This window comes from Taudactylus pleione, unplaced genomic scaffold, assembly GCF_031769625.1.
Source record: "Taudactylus pleione unplaced genomic scaffold, aTauple2 ptg000170l, whole genome shotgun sequence".
In the NCBI taxonomy this organism is placed as follows: Eukaryota; Metazoa; Chordata; class Amphibia; order Anura; family Myobatrachidae; genus Taudactylus; species Taudactylus pleione.
The window spans coordinates 11,605,608-11,620,120 of record NW_028284572.1 but is presented as its reverse complement, the minus strand read 5'-3'; the positions used below and the strand labels follow the sequence as shown (position 1 = coordinate 11,620,120).

Sequence of the window (14,513 nt, the reverse complement as noted above, 5' to 3'; positions counted from 1 at the left end):
ATAGGCAAACGTTCTAAAGACTTTTTAGTCTCTCTATCCGTTTCCCACAATTTTAACCACAACACTCGTCTAGCCACCACTGCTAGACCTGAAATTTTTGACTGAACTAAGGAGGCATCTAAAGCAGCTTCTCCCAAGTAATCTACTTTTACTTTGCGTTCCTCTGCCAAATATAACAACTGAGACAAAGGGCTGTCTGACTGGATCCTTTCTAATATAGGTCGATCCACTTCTCCATAGCCATTGCTACCCAGGCTGAGGCCATACTAGGTCTTAATGCTGTGGCTACATAAATGGATTTCAACACACTTTTACATTTATAGTCTGAGCTATTCTTAAGAGCATCTCCATCCAGAATAGAGAGAGCCATAGCCTTTAGATAATCTTGCTATAGGAACGTCTACCCTTAGTGACTATTTCAGATAGTGAACTTACACATAGAGAACAAAGTACATGGAAGGAAACCTGCGTGGCACCTGGAACCTCTTTTCAGGACTTGCCTTAGGTTCTGCAATTAAATTGCATAATTGTGAAGAGGAGGGGAAAACAATGGACCTTTTCTTAAATTGTTTTGTTCTGAACAAGTCAGTAGATAACTTTTCTTGATTCTCACCATCCTCTAGCTCAGGGCCTGACGGACTGCAAAAACTGCCGCTTATGTGACTTGGACACTGTTGAGAATAACAATTTTTATAGTGAAGAGGACAACTTCTAAACCTAAAGCTGTCCTTTCCATCGATTTAGCCCAAGATGGTACCTCCATAGGCCCCAAAGGGCTGGATTCCCCTGGAGAAGGATCTTTTAACAGGTTAGCACCCTGTTCTATCTTCGATACACCCTGTTGTGAATCAAACGTATGCTTAGTAGACACAAATTTAGACAATTCCTCTCTCATAACCTAAGCTATGAAAAGGGCAAAAGACCTAACCCAGGCTGGTTCCTCCACCGAGCTGGCCAAGGTCTCTGCAACCAGTCGCTGACCATGTGCCTCCTCGTAAGCAGTATATCGAGCTTGTGTCCCAAAAGAAGGTAATTTAGTCTGACAACTAGAACAAAAATGGTGCCAACTGGACTTCTTTCCACCAGGCTTAGCCATGGAAGTATTTCTCAGACATTACCAAACTTTGTTAATTTTTCTGTGTGTAATATCAAGCATAACACTTTGATTATCACAGTTTACCTTTACAAATATCTGAAATAGAAATAAATTATCCTTTGTCAGATACTTCTATAAACTCCAGCCACATGGAGTCACTGAGAGGAGTGGATAGAGAGGATCTTTGCAGGTTGTCACCAGCAGATCCTTTTTTCAGTTGTAGGACACTACCACTAATCCTCCTGGCTGAGCCTCCTTGTTCAGCCTGACTTCTTACCCCAGCATGTTACCCTTTTGAGTAAGGGTAGGCCCAGAGAGCATGTAAACCAACTCTTCAACCCTTTTCATTAGTGTGAGAAAGAAGTCCGTTGCCGGTAATCCAGCCAGCCCCCCATTTCATTAGGCAGGGTGGTCTGGTCCAGAGTTACTTGCTGGATTGCTGGTGACGTCATCTCTAACAGCTGTTTCCATCCTGAGAGTGCGCATCTCCCACAGTCTCCATGCCGCTGGGATCTTTCAGTGTGGCTGCTGGGCGTTCACTCCAACGCCGCCAGCGTCTGCACCCTGCCCCTCCCCAAGTGCCTCCGGTCTCCTCTTCATGCCGCCCCGCCGCTCTCTTGTGGAGCCTCCACTAACCGGACCCATCCTCAGTCAGGAAGCCTCCTGCTGACAGTTCCTAGGCTTCAGGTAAGGAGTGGGTTAGAGTCATCCATTATAGGGTAGGCCTATAGACACCATTAGGGGGACAACTGCAGTGGTGAGAGAAAAAGAAAAAAAAAAATACAAAGAGAAAAAGGAAAAAAAACACATACCCAGCTACTAGTACTGCTACTTCTACCAGCACTTAATGAAAACTTAGGAAGGGAATGGAGGGGAAGTGCTTTATACCCTAAAAAGTTAACTCATTAAGTGCTGGCTCCTCAACCCTCACTATACCCCATTATCAAGAAGTGTCCCCCAAATGAAGGAAAGAGAAACCCAGAGGTGAATACGTTTGTCACCTGGGGCAACTCTGCTTGCGCACCCTCTTCTCCCCTGCCTCCCTGTTTAACATGTTTGTTCTTATATGCCATCAGACCCATCCAGATGCCCCTTATATGCCTTCAGACCCCTTCATGTGCCCTTATATACTATCACACGATCCTACATGCACCTTATATAAAACAGCTACTTATGATTCACCCTTATGATTTTATTTTTAAAGCTGTGCTACAAACAGAAGAAGAATAGCGTGGCATAGATATTCTCATGCTATCTGCAGTCCATTGTCCATATAACTTATGTTACTTGGATCTGTCATGCTTATTCTCCATATAATTAAAAATGTAGTTGCTTTCTGTTTGTAACATTACTCAATAATCCGCTCACACGCCCTTAGAAATATTTTATTTCAGAACATTAACTTTTTCTTGATGCTTTGGAACTAATGTTGCTCCACTGTAATACAAAAATTAGTAACAATAATATGTAAAATTATTTTTGTTTAGGGTTTTACTTGACTTGTGCACTTATTGAAGACTTATTTTCTTTTCTTTTTCTTTTTAAGTTTGGAATCTACTTGTCTCCGGTTTCAGATTATCTATTGTATAATTATTGCCAAAGCCCTGCAAGGCATGTAGCCATGTGTAACTTAGCACTGACTCCTTTTTAAAAATAAATATGCCATGCTTTTTCAGATAGGAACACAGTCGGTGGTTGTGTGAAGTATCCAATGGAATGCAAACATAATGATTATTCAGCTACAGTATATGTGATCATTGGGAGATCTGTGCATTCTATGCCTGCCCTGGGGGCATGAGAGCATATTTGAACTTTTATGTGTGAGCTTAAAAGGAACTGGTTTCTATGGGTCCACCTGAGATTAAGTTACTGAAAATTTATAAATTAGTTTTTCTGTTGTAGCCCTATTTGATGACAGCTGTTAAATTTGCATTCGTTCAGCTGGTGATCAAGCAGTCTGATTATTATTATTATTATTATTATTATTATTATTATTATTATTATCCTTTATATGGGGCTCCACCTTACAAAGTACAGAAACAAATGAGCACACAAGACAACAGTTATTAACAGTACAGACAATGCAGGACAAGTAGATGATTTATGAACAATGCTGCAGAACACCTAAATAAGCAGCAGGGTGTCAGTAAGCGGTTTTAGGTGCCATTGTAAATGAAAGTAAAAGTAAGGCAAGAAGAAGCACATGAGGGAAAAGGGCCCTGCTCGCGAGAGCTTACATTCTGAGGGGAGGGTCAGACAAACAGGGGTGACACAGATGGGGAGCATAGAGTAGTGGGTTAGGATGAGCGCTGGAAAGCATTGAGGAAGAAATGGGTCTTGAGGGCCCATTTGAAGATTAAGAGCCAGGGAGCCAAGTGATGGAGGAATTTTGCAGGAGCAGTGGTGTCAGAGGGGTATATCCAGGGTTTGGTGATGGCAAGGAGAATCAAGGCATTGCAGATGAAGTGCTCATGAACGGAGACCAGTTTATTATAGGCAAAACTGGCTTTCCAGAGGGAACAGGAGAGAGGGACAGAGTTAAGAGGCGAGAGAATGAGATTATTAGGGTTGATGTAGTGTGGAGGTGATATTGATCTAGAGAAGGGGGATAAGGATTACATTTGTTACTGAACATAAATTAAAAATTGATATACGGAATCCAGGGTTCAGTTTACCGCTAAAATTATTTAGGTTTGGCCAAGACTTTAGATTACATCCAAACATGGCCGTAACTATGGTGGTGCGACCTTTGCCATTGCACGCTCAGGCCTGTCAATTATCTGTTTGTTACCATTCTCACTTGTAGCTTCCTTTTCTTTATCCCAAACTTCTCCTGGCTGCCCCCATCTCCTCACTGGCCAACTCCCCCTCCATCTGACTACCTACCCAAGCACCTTCAGTCACATCCTCTTTTATTCAAGGCAGACATTTCATAATACTGTCATACCCAGGACAAAAACCTATCACTTCTCACATGGCAGTCAGACACCTTACACATGTGGAGCTATCTGCCCAATTTCTGATTTCCCATTGGGGGCAGTTCTCTTTCTGGTTCAGGGCACAACAAAGTCTAGTTACAGCTCTGCATCCAAACCCCAATTTCTTTGAATTTATGTAGTATTAAGTAAATGAGACACGCACGCATTTTGCATCCTTAAAGAGAGATAAAGTGGAGAGAGATAATCTACTAACCAATCAGCTTCTGTCAGGTTGCAGGCTGTGTTTGAAAAATGACAGGAGCTGATTGGATGGTACTTTATTTCTCTTCAAGATTTGATAAGTCTCACCCTTAACACGCCCTTCTCCCAGCTTAATCTCACTGCTCATGGTTATTATACTATATATATTAGCTATTTTTATTTATTTATTTTGCTTTTCTCCAAACTCAGAATCGGCACTATTGAGTGAAAGGGTCCTGTTATATATGGTGTACATTTTCTCTATATCCTGTGGAAAAGTGATTCTACACAGTCTCTGTGTTGGGCTGCAAACCCATAGATCACATTGTTCTCATGTCTACAGCAGTCAGACTTCTAGGATTTATGATTGCAATTTACATGATATCAATAGGGATTCCTAACACTCTCTGTGCTGTTGTGTTTACATAGACTGGATTCTATATTAAAGTATGTTTGAATGACTTAACATCTTAACATTAGTCCAATCACTTGTGTGAGAAGTTTTGTCATTAGTTGTACATTGTGTGAATAAAGCATGTTGCGATTGCTACTGTAACTTGTAATCGGCAAAGGAAGGGATTAATCCTATTTAAACTTATACTTTAAAAAATGTATTCTTCCTTATTAATAATTTGTTTTAAATACTGCCACTATGCTAATGGTGCATACACACGGTCAGATATGTCAGATGAACTATTGGACGATTTTACCAACGAGTTGAACAATTTCAGACAGCATTAAAATGAATGGAATCGTCCAAATCTGACTGCAAACACATCAGATATCCGATATCAGATATTATCTGACATGCAGGAACGCGCATCGTTCATCGTTGCAGTCACAAATGTCAGATTTTCTTTTAGATATGAACGATTTTTAAAAATAGAAAGAATTGAGGTATCTGCGCTGGTGATTATATAAATATGACACCTTGTTTATATAAAAATTTATTCAATAGTGAACTGCAGTTCAGTATAACATACACACATATAACAGATAATTAAAAAATGTTGCCACAAATAATGCTAACAACCAGATAAATAGGATGGTTGTTGCATATGGATAGTATCCAATGATTCCCAAGGGCTAATATGTAGCCAATAAACACAGTCCAGCAAATGGCAATAATGTTGCTATAAGAAGGCCCAAAATAGGGAATAAGATTCTGGCTATTCAGTGTCACACATCGCTCACATCCCAATGTATAAAGTCCAGTGACTGCAACTCCTAACCCAAGGGCTCACAGGAGAAATATAGAGCGGCAGTGGTGTATGATAAAGTCACACCGTTCAGGCGACTCCTGCCCGCAATGGGATGGATAGCGAAAATCTGTGGATAAAGGTGTACCAGATGCTGATGTATAGCCGATTGGCACCACGGCACCGGCTCCCACACGTACCGCTGGCAGAGGGACACCAGCCCGTGTGGAGGGGGCACCAAGGCCAAAAAGCCCCAATGGACGGTAGAGACAAGCGGCAGCAGGTGCGTGTCCGTCCTGGCTGGCACAGAGGCCCGGCGGCTGAGCGGGATGAAGTCAGATGACCGCTAGGTGAGTTTGGGCGGCTGCCGGGAGCTGAGCACACAGAGACCCAGATATCTTGACCGGAGAGCACAATAGGCAGTCACTCCAGTGCAATCCCTCCAGCACTTGGAGTCAAGAGTGTGTGAAGTAATCGTCAGTTCACTGGTTCCTTGACGCGTTTCTCCCCTATACAGGGGTTTTCTCAAAAGGCAAGCAGCATATTGTTATCTGACATGCAGGAACGCGCATCATTCATCGTTGCAGTCACAAATGTCAGATTTTCTTTTAGATATGAATGATTTTTACAATCGTTATCGTTCAGGCCTGACAGAAAATTTGACAGTGTGTATGCACCATTAGAATTACATCCTTCTGGAGAGTTACACTATATCATCTATACCTTTCCTTTTTCTGGGATTCTAGGGTTGTCAGATCTTTCATTAAAAGTCTGTGTCTTTCTTGTCCATGTAATGTTTTACACCAGCCAAGGCCAGATATCACCTTAAAAAGGATGTCTATTAAAATAGACTTTTTAAGTGTGACCTTTTCCCTTCATGTCATCCCTTCCCCAGAACATGTCCTGTTTTTGTTATGCGGGCCACGAAGGGTGCGAGGTGCCGGTCTGTTGCCAGCATTATAACGCCTTTGCAACGGTAACTCGCACCCTTCGCACATAATAGGATTGACCCCATAGTGCATGGGTGACCAACCAGAGGCAGTGGCAAAGAGACCAAAATTATCTGTAGGTGTGCCAAAAATCCAAGATCATGCGCATGCCAAAGGTGCACGTGCAAAAAGGGGGTGTGGTCAGCTAGGCCATGCCCCTGGTATGTTGTGTGTAGGAGCATGTAAAAGTGCACACAATCACCGTGGAGGTAACTATTAAAGGGGAAAAAAGCCACATCCACATAAAATACACATAAAGCCACAGTCACATAAAATACACTGAAAAAGCCACAGTCACATAAAATACACTGAAAAAGCCACATCCACATCAAAAACACATAAAGCCACAGTCACATAAAATACACTGAAAAAGCCACATCGATAAAAATAAATTAAGGGGGGGAAAAAACAGATTCACATAATACAATTCAACCCCACTGGTGTCACTGCAGGCCCTCCAGGTGTCACTGCAGGCCCTCCAAGTGTCACTGCAGGCCCTCCAGGTGTCACTGCAGGCCCTCCAGGTGTCACTGCAGGCCCTCCAGGTGTCACTGCAGGCCCTCCAGGTGTCACTGCAGCCCCTCCAGGTGTCACTGCAGCCCCTCCAGGTGTCACTGCAGCCCCTCCAGGTGTCACTCCAGCAGCCCCTCCAGGTGTCACTCCAGCAGACCCTCGTATATTGTGCTTACAATTTTTTTGTTTTGTATAAATATTATCATTCTTTATAAAATGCAGTACCAGTTTGATTGCAGATTATTTTATTTTACTTTTTAAAAAATGTATATATTTTTTGCACTTTATTGAAAGAAGATCAAATAAGTGAGCAGACTTTTAAATAGATGGTGGTGAGGAGGTGACATCATGCTGCTCTGGTTTCACAAAGGAGCAGGCACAGAACAAAGAATTCAGCTGCTGCTTGATGACTAGTACAGAGGAACGCTGCTGTTTGAGGCCTTTCTGAGCTGCTTAGCAGTTAAACATGGTCGTCTTAAGCAGTGTAAATTCTGGGAAAGTATGTTTGTCTACTCTGTTTATTAAAAGCAGATTATATAAAGGGTTTGGTACGTGGTGCCGGCGGTCATCCTGACAGCCGGGGTATAAACTACATCCCTATATAAATTTATTACAGTTGGATTTAAACCTAATGCAAAAATCTCAAATGGGAGAGAGAACATGATTTTATTCTGCTTATAACAGTATTTAACACACACTTATTTTTCCCCATCTTCAAAAGTCCCTTTAAAATGATCTCTGACAGACCAGGAACTGCTCATGGTGTTCCCCCTCTCCATTGCTTTTCCAACAAAGAAATGTTGAATCATGTTGATCAGTACATTAATAAGTAAATTAATTTGTGTCATTTTATTTATTGCATTCATTAATCTGTTTTTATGACTTAGATGCATACATAAACACATTTAAGGTCATATTTTTGCAGAAATTCAGAAAATTCTAGCCTAGTGCCACGTCTTTATATCCATTTCACTTTGTCACTTATCCACACTTCACTGGCTTTCAAATTCCCTGTTGTCCCTAATTTATCACACTTCCTTCTGATTGGCTGTATTGTGTGTTACATGTTATTCTGAATCCCTTTGTCGCAGAGAATTTCCTATACTGAGCCTAGATCGTCACTTTTTGGTCTGGTTACATTCCTACAGATGTTTACATCTAGCCGCCTTGTGCATTAAACATCCCTTCTAGTTGCGCCATGTCACAGCCACTGACAGTGTAATGTAGCATTTGCATGCAGATATAACCACAGTCATGTACAGAATAAAGGCCACATATTTTAATCATCAGAAGCTGCTTGTGCGTTCTATTCGCATCGTTTTGCGAATAAAATGCATTTTAAGGGAAAAAGTTGCATGAAAAGAAGCTCAGTCGTTGTGTAACACAACTTGTAGCTCATGGAGGATAGATGTATGTGGACACATCTGAATCTCTATCAGTTTGTTTATTTAGTACCCATGCAAAATATACCTTTTTGATTTGTTTGTTTTTTTTAAAGAATTTTAATCTTTAGAAAATACTATTACTTTGTATATTACTTCTCACACGGCAGTAAGATCTGCCCAAAATGGGCAAAACATTGAACTAAAACAAAATACTTTGTTTCTGCTTCTGCATTAATCCATCTTTCCGAAACAGCAATAAGCAGAATTCTAGACATAGGTTTTCATAGGAAAATACGTACATAAAAATGTTTTTTTTTTTTTTTTTTTTGCTGCTTCAATTGAAACACATAAAATGTGTAGGAATAACCTGATCGACCAACACAAAATACCATTATAAAAAATAGTATCAAATGTTGGCAGCCATGAAGGGGGAGAGCTGCGCAATCAGCCATTCCACCTCTTTCTGTACTGTAAGGTGCGGTCTATATATATAATAACTACAAAGGAGGATGCCCACACGTGTGTAGCTGCATGGTTGGGGCAATATGGTGGACCTATTGTGCTCGCCCCATCCCCGGACTTGAGGAACTTGTTTGATATCCCTCCACTGAATTCCTGCACTGCTAGGGACAACTGAGTGTGCTAAGGACTTTCATCCCTAGCACTGAAGGCTTGACTGATGTCCTTTCATCTCCTATTGTGTAGAGCATGTAGTTTAGCCAGTTTGCATGCATCGCAGTCTGTCTAGGAAACTTCATCAGTGTATGCTTTTCTATATGGATATAGAAAATAAAAACTAAAACACTTAATTTTGACCAACAAATTATAATAAATGAACAACTAATGGATGCAACACCAGTTATATTTATATATCTTTTATCAAAATGAATATACAATACATATAAAACAACCTCCGGGAGTCAAAAATTCACATTAGTGTATTTTGACAGGTATTCATAGTTTTATATTACACAAATAAAGCAACATAATCCAGTCCTGAATTAAACCATTAAAAGTTCTAACATACAGGGTCCCCTGTCACAGGCTAATGCTTAATGTGCCATACTGTACGCATATAAGGTCAAATTCAAGAGCAAAATCATCAGTGGTATTCCAACTAAGAAGCAACGCCGTTACACACAATCCATATGTAGAATGCCTGCAGGTTCCATAGCGTAAAGAAGAACTGGAATTAGCAGGAAAGTGGTAAAAGAACAGATGATTGAGTCCTGCTCGGAGTACGCTGCTCCAGCTGACCAATCCGTGTCCTAGCGTAAACAATAGGAATTTGTAAGTTGGCAACAGCAAAGTTATCATATGTGATATATCTTCTGAGAAGACACGAATTGCAAAAGAACTTAACGCATTTCACCGACCACATGTCTGATTTTTCTGAAGAAATTGACTAACCTAGACATCTTGCCAGGTATGGATTGTACTAGAAACATCTGTCCTTTTAACACTTACATGCTGACTGCGGTTCTTCATCACTCTAAGGAATTCAAGAATTATATGTAATGGGAATTGTGTGTAATGGGGTTGCTTCTCACTTGGAATACCACTGATGATTATGCTCTTATACATGGATAGCACGGTGAGCATTAGCCTCTGACAGGGGCCCCCCTGTATATTACAACTTTAAATAGTTTAATTCAGGACTGGATTATGCTGCTTTATTTGTATAAATTATCTGCAGGCACCTCATTATTTATTTTTGTTTCTGCTGATATTTTTCTAAATGCCTTTTTAGCAGCATACAAAGAGAAAGCAGCAGCCTGTGCTTATGTGCACAACTTCATCTACAGTGTTTTGAACACCTGAACTTTAGAAAGCATTTTAGAAAGATGACATCAGCAGTACTATTTCATAATTATCCCATTCACCTAGTGGCAAGTACATATTAGTATTTCTGCCTAAAATATAATAATTCCATTGTAATGCACTTATGCAGTTTAGTACATCTTAAAAAAAATATATAGATACAGGTCACTATTAAACAATTGGTCATTGTCTAGATATCATAACGTACTAATACGCTTATCTGTAGCAAGAGACATTGTATGTGTGTGCTAGCAACACATTGTGCTCCACCTAGTCAAGCTAGAATAAAGGATATTACTTGGCTGTTAATTGCTGATTGCATTGTTTCATTTCTATATATCCTGCAAATAGCTGTTGATGGCAAAGCGGAGCAAGCGGTTCATCAGTATCAACTCTCTCCTAATCTTCCTATTCAACTAACTATTCTGTCATTATCATGAAAAATATATATTTTTTTAAATCATGTGTATATGTAAATAGGCAAAATCTAGGGAAATAGGCAACATCTTTGAGATATAGGAAGTGTTTTAAACGCATTTTGCCATCTGTCTGGACTTAATGGTGAATGGCACATCTGGTAGCACACTTGGCACAAGGAAAGAAAATTTATTTCTGTAGGAACGTCCAACGATTGCAGACATTTTCCTTTATGTTTAGGGATTCAGTTTTCCATGGCTGAAGTAATATGCTGATTATTGCCCTCTGTAAAGTGTTTTCTGACATATGTAGTCATTGTCTAATTTGACAACATGTACCATAAACTTGGTCTAAATTGTAGTCTCTTGCGTTCATTTTTTGGCACAGTGTCACTACTCATTTAGTTAAGGTGACCAGACCTCTGATAGGGGTTGGTTGCTCCCAGCCTTGTAAAAACATAGATTTTATTTTGGTACACCAGTTTTGTCACACTTTTCAGTATCTCTAATGAAGTACATACACATCTCTTTAGTAATCTTCCTAGCCCTTTACTCTCATTTCTAACCTGGTCAAGTTATCACTCAGTTCCTATGTATATATAGATAGTTCTGCTGCATGTCAAATACATATCTCCATGTTAGGTAGAGAAGTCTAACATGCAGTGAAATTCTTGATCTGGTATTTTGCGGAAAATCCCTTACTTAGACCTTAGCAGGCAATGGGATTCTTGCTGATGACTTCATTGTCTTCTTGTCCCCTTCTTGCGGAGTCTTGAACCTTGTGGAAAGCAGGACGTCTCGACTGTCTCAGTCTCATGTGCATGTTTCTTTTCCTGTTTACTAAAAATAAACACAGAAGTTTCTTGTTCATTTGTTTTGTTACTTGTTTTCACTGCCACCATTTTGGAACTTCAAGGTACCCCACCTCAAGAGCCAGATAGATGCTTGCTATGCATGTGTGGTGCCACAGGTTTTTCTTTTATCTAATTTATATAAGCTTTGCAGGTGTGATGTAGTGACGCTGTGACACATTTTAAGAAAATGTCGGTCCCGTTTGTATACTCCAGAGCAATATCTGTTCACTCTGATATCTAAACTTAGTATGCTAGAGAGGACCCCCCCTAACATTACTGCAGCAGGATAATACTGACCCTACCATGCATTTCAATGCACAGGGTTTTTCAGCCCTTATTTGTCTGCAGTCATAGTATGTAATCCTTTTTGAAGTATAGAATTACAAATATACATACATGCACACACTCCATATTGCTATATTTTTATAGTTTTGTTTGTGGTAGCTAAGTAGCCTGAACCTTGTGTTCCACACTAGGATGGTTTGTAATGTGTATTGCCTATGGTTCTTCATAAAGCTACTGTAGGTTACAAAGTGCTCCATTCGGAATACTGCACACACTACCTATATGTCCAGATTGCACTCCAGGAATATACACACACTACAGCATCAATCTTTTCAGGCCTATTGGCTTTTTTTTCCATATATGCAAACACATTAGCACAGAAACACACATTACCTCTCCAGTGTTGTCTTCATTGCAATGCATGGAAAAAGAAATACTTGACATTGCATTCATTTTTGAAGGGTTCTTAACTTCTTAACAGGTTTTAAAATGTACAAAATTAAATATAATGGAACTTTTACATTGTATTATTATGTGGAGTGCTCCACCCACATGTAGCCTGCAGTTGTCACAAGGCATTCGGACAGTGGCCAGGCCTCTGTTGACATTCGCAACCTTTGAATTCTGTGTTGGTATTATTATCTTTTATTTACATGGAGCCACAAGGGTTCCGCAGCGTCTTACAATGTACATAAGCAAATGGTCACACAAGAAAACAGCTATTAACAGTACCAAACAATGCAGGACAAGGACATGGTTTATATGCTTTGCTGCATTAGAAATCGTAACACTTAAAACAGCAGCAGGGCGTCAACAACCAAGTGTTAGGTGCAGTTGTGGGGACTTAGCAGTAGGGGATAGTATAAGTAAGGGTAGGAGAAGCACATGTGGGAAGAGGGCCCTGCTTGTGAGAGCTTACATTCTAAACTGTATTGCGTATCATTGGTAGTAGCATTGTTTGAATAATTTAAAATATACCTTTGAAAATATGTATTTTTCATAACGGTGTGAAAGTACTTTTCTTATCTGATAAAGGTTATAAATGAAACCGTATTAAAGTGTATTTCTGTACAAGTCCTAGAAATAAAAGATGGCGTGTTATTTGTGTTGAATGATTTAGGTCTTGGTGCTACCTATTTTCCATACAGCATGGCAACTTTAAAACTGGATTGGGAACTGTGGATCAAAAACATGGTATAGATTAATATAAATATATGAGTTTACAGCAAGCATGCCTGAATGAGGGCAGCTTGCTTGCTACTGTCATTTAGTCAAGCCAGGCAAAATATAACTTGGAATTCAGGATAACACTGTAATGGCTATAATATGTCTATTGAATTGTACATATTTTCCCTCTTCATTCCCAGGTAAAAGTTCTCCACAATCAACTTGTCCTGTTCCACAATGCAATTGCTGCCTACTTTGCCGGGAACCAGAAGCAGCTTGAACAAACGTTGAAACAATTCCATGTGAAATTGAAAACCCCAGGAGTGGATGCTCCGTCCTGGCTGGAGGAGCAGTAATAGGACCGCAAACCAAGATGCAATCTCGGATCAGGACCCATGCAATTAATTTGATGACAGGGACTGGGATTAAGCAGTTCTCTTAATGATTTATACACAATCCACTTTCATTTTCATAATTTTTAATACTCTAACAATGAAGTTAATGAAAGAAGATATTATATAATTGTAATTTCTGTAACTTTATTAGAGGACACTCCTTTTGTCTGTATGGAGATGGCAGTCTGTTTCGTCTAGATTGATAAAGAGATGTACTTTTGCACTGAAAACAAAAATAAATCATTGGCATAATTCCTGATCTAATCAGTGACCAAATGTAGCAATTCCAAAGGGTGTTTTTCAGGGTTTCTGCTAGTAACAGATGATTTTATATTTAAATTTACTAGACCTCAAAAGAGTCACTTTAATATAAAAGTTGTATGTTAAAAAGAAATGCTGATGTTTACCATGTAAATATAAAGTCTTTATAGAATATCATAGTTTGTGCTGCTTAGACTGTTCACTGGCATTTCTTATGCAGCAGATCCTTGTAAACCTGACCATTTCCTTTGTTCATTAGTAGAGGGCCAGACAACGGCATTGATGAGAACAGCTTGCTTTGCAAACTTAATTTCATCTCCATGATTTTATCTATTTTGTCCCATCAATATCTGTTAGAAATATTATATGAGAAGGATGCTCAACTTGATTAACTAATTTCACTACTCAATCAAATCACAAGTAACATGATAGTGATTTAATGGGACTTTTGTTTTGTTACACAAATCTCTCTTCTTCTTTTTTTTAAATGTTTTTTCCTTTTCTCTCCATGCCCCCCACCTCCCCCAGGCGCCCCCCCCCCCTCCCTTTTATAGCTGTCAGTCTTATATAATTTAGTGCTGTCAATCTGTCTACTAAAATGCCCAGAATGTATTGTTATGGCTGATGTACATGTGTGGGAATTGCTGTTTTATAGACCACTAAGGTTGTCAAAGGCTTTTATAAAAGTTCCAACCAATAGAAATAGCTTTTTCTGATTTCCCTTTTTGCTTTCGTTATGTGTTTGTCCTTCTCGTGGACGAATATACAGAATAATCAATATATTTTCCAATGCACAATTGTAGTTTTTCAAATTTCAGTGCTTTTATGTAACAAAAGCTTCTTACTCATGGACAGTATAAGCTGCCATATAGACCCTCCGATTTTACTTTCATTTTATTTCTGCTACTTATGTTATAATGTATGTGAAATGATTCGGTAGAAAAGGTCCTGTT

The 14,513-nt window shown here is 39.6% G+C and overlaps 1 protein-coding gene across 2 annotated transcripts in view; it reads left to right on the top strand.

Moving 5' to 3' along the window:
- ARFIP1 (ARF interacting protein 1) overlaps nucleotides 1–13,734 on the top strand; it is a 99,472-nt gene extending 85,738 nt beyond the window's left edge. For both annotated transcript variants that reach the window (XM_088475377.1, XM_088475379.1), the window contains one exon: nucleotides 13,105–13,734. In XM_088475377.1, the coding sequence (XP_088331503.1) occupies nucleotides 13,105–13,260 (156 nt within the window). In that variant the 3' untranslated portion in view covers nucleotides 13,261–13,734. The remainder of the gene's footprint in view (nucleotides 1–13,104) is intronic.
- The last annotated feature ends 779 nt before the right edge of the window (nucleotides 13,735–14,513 follow it).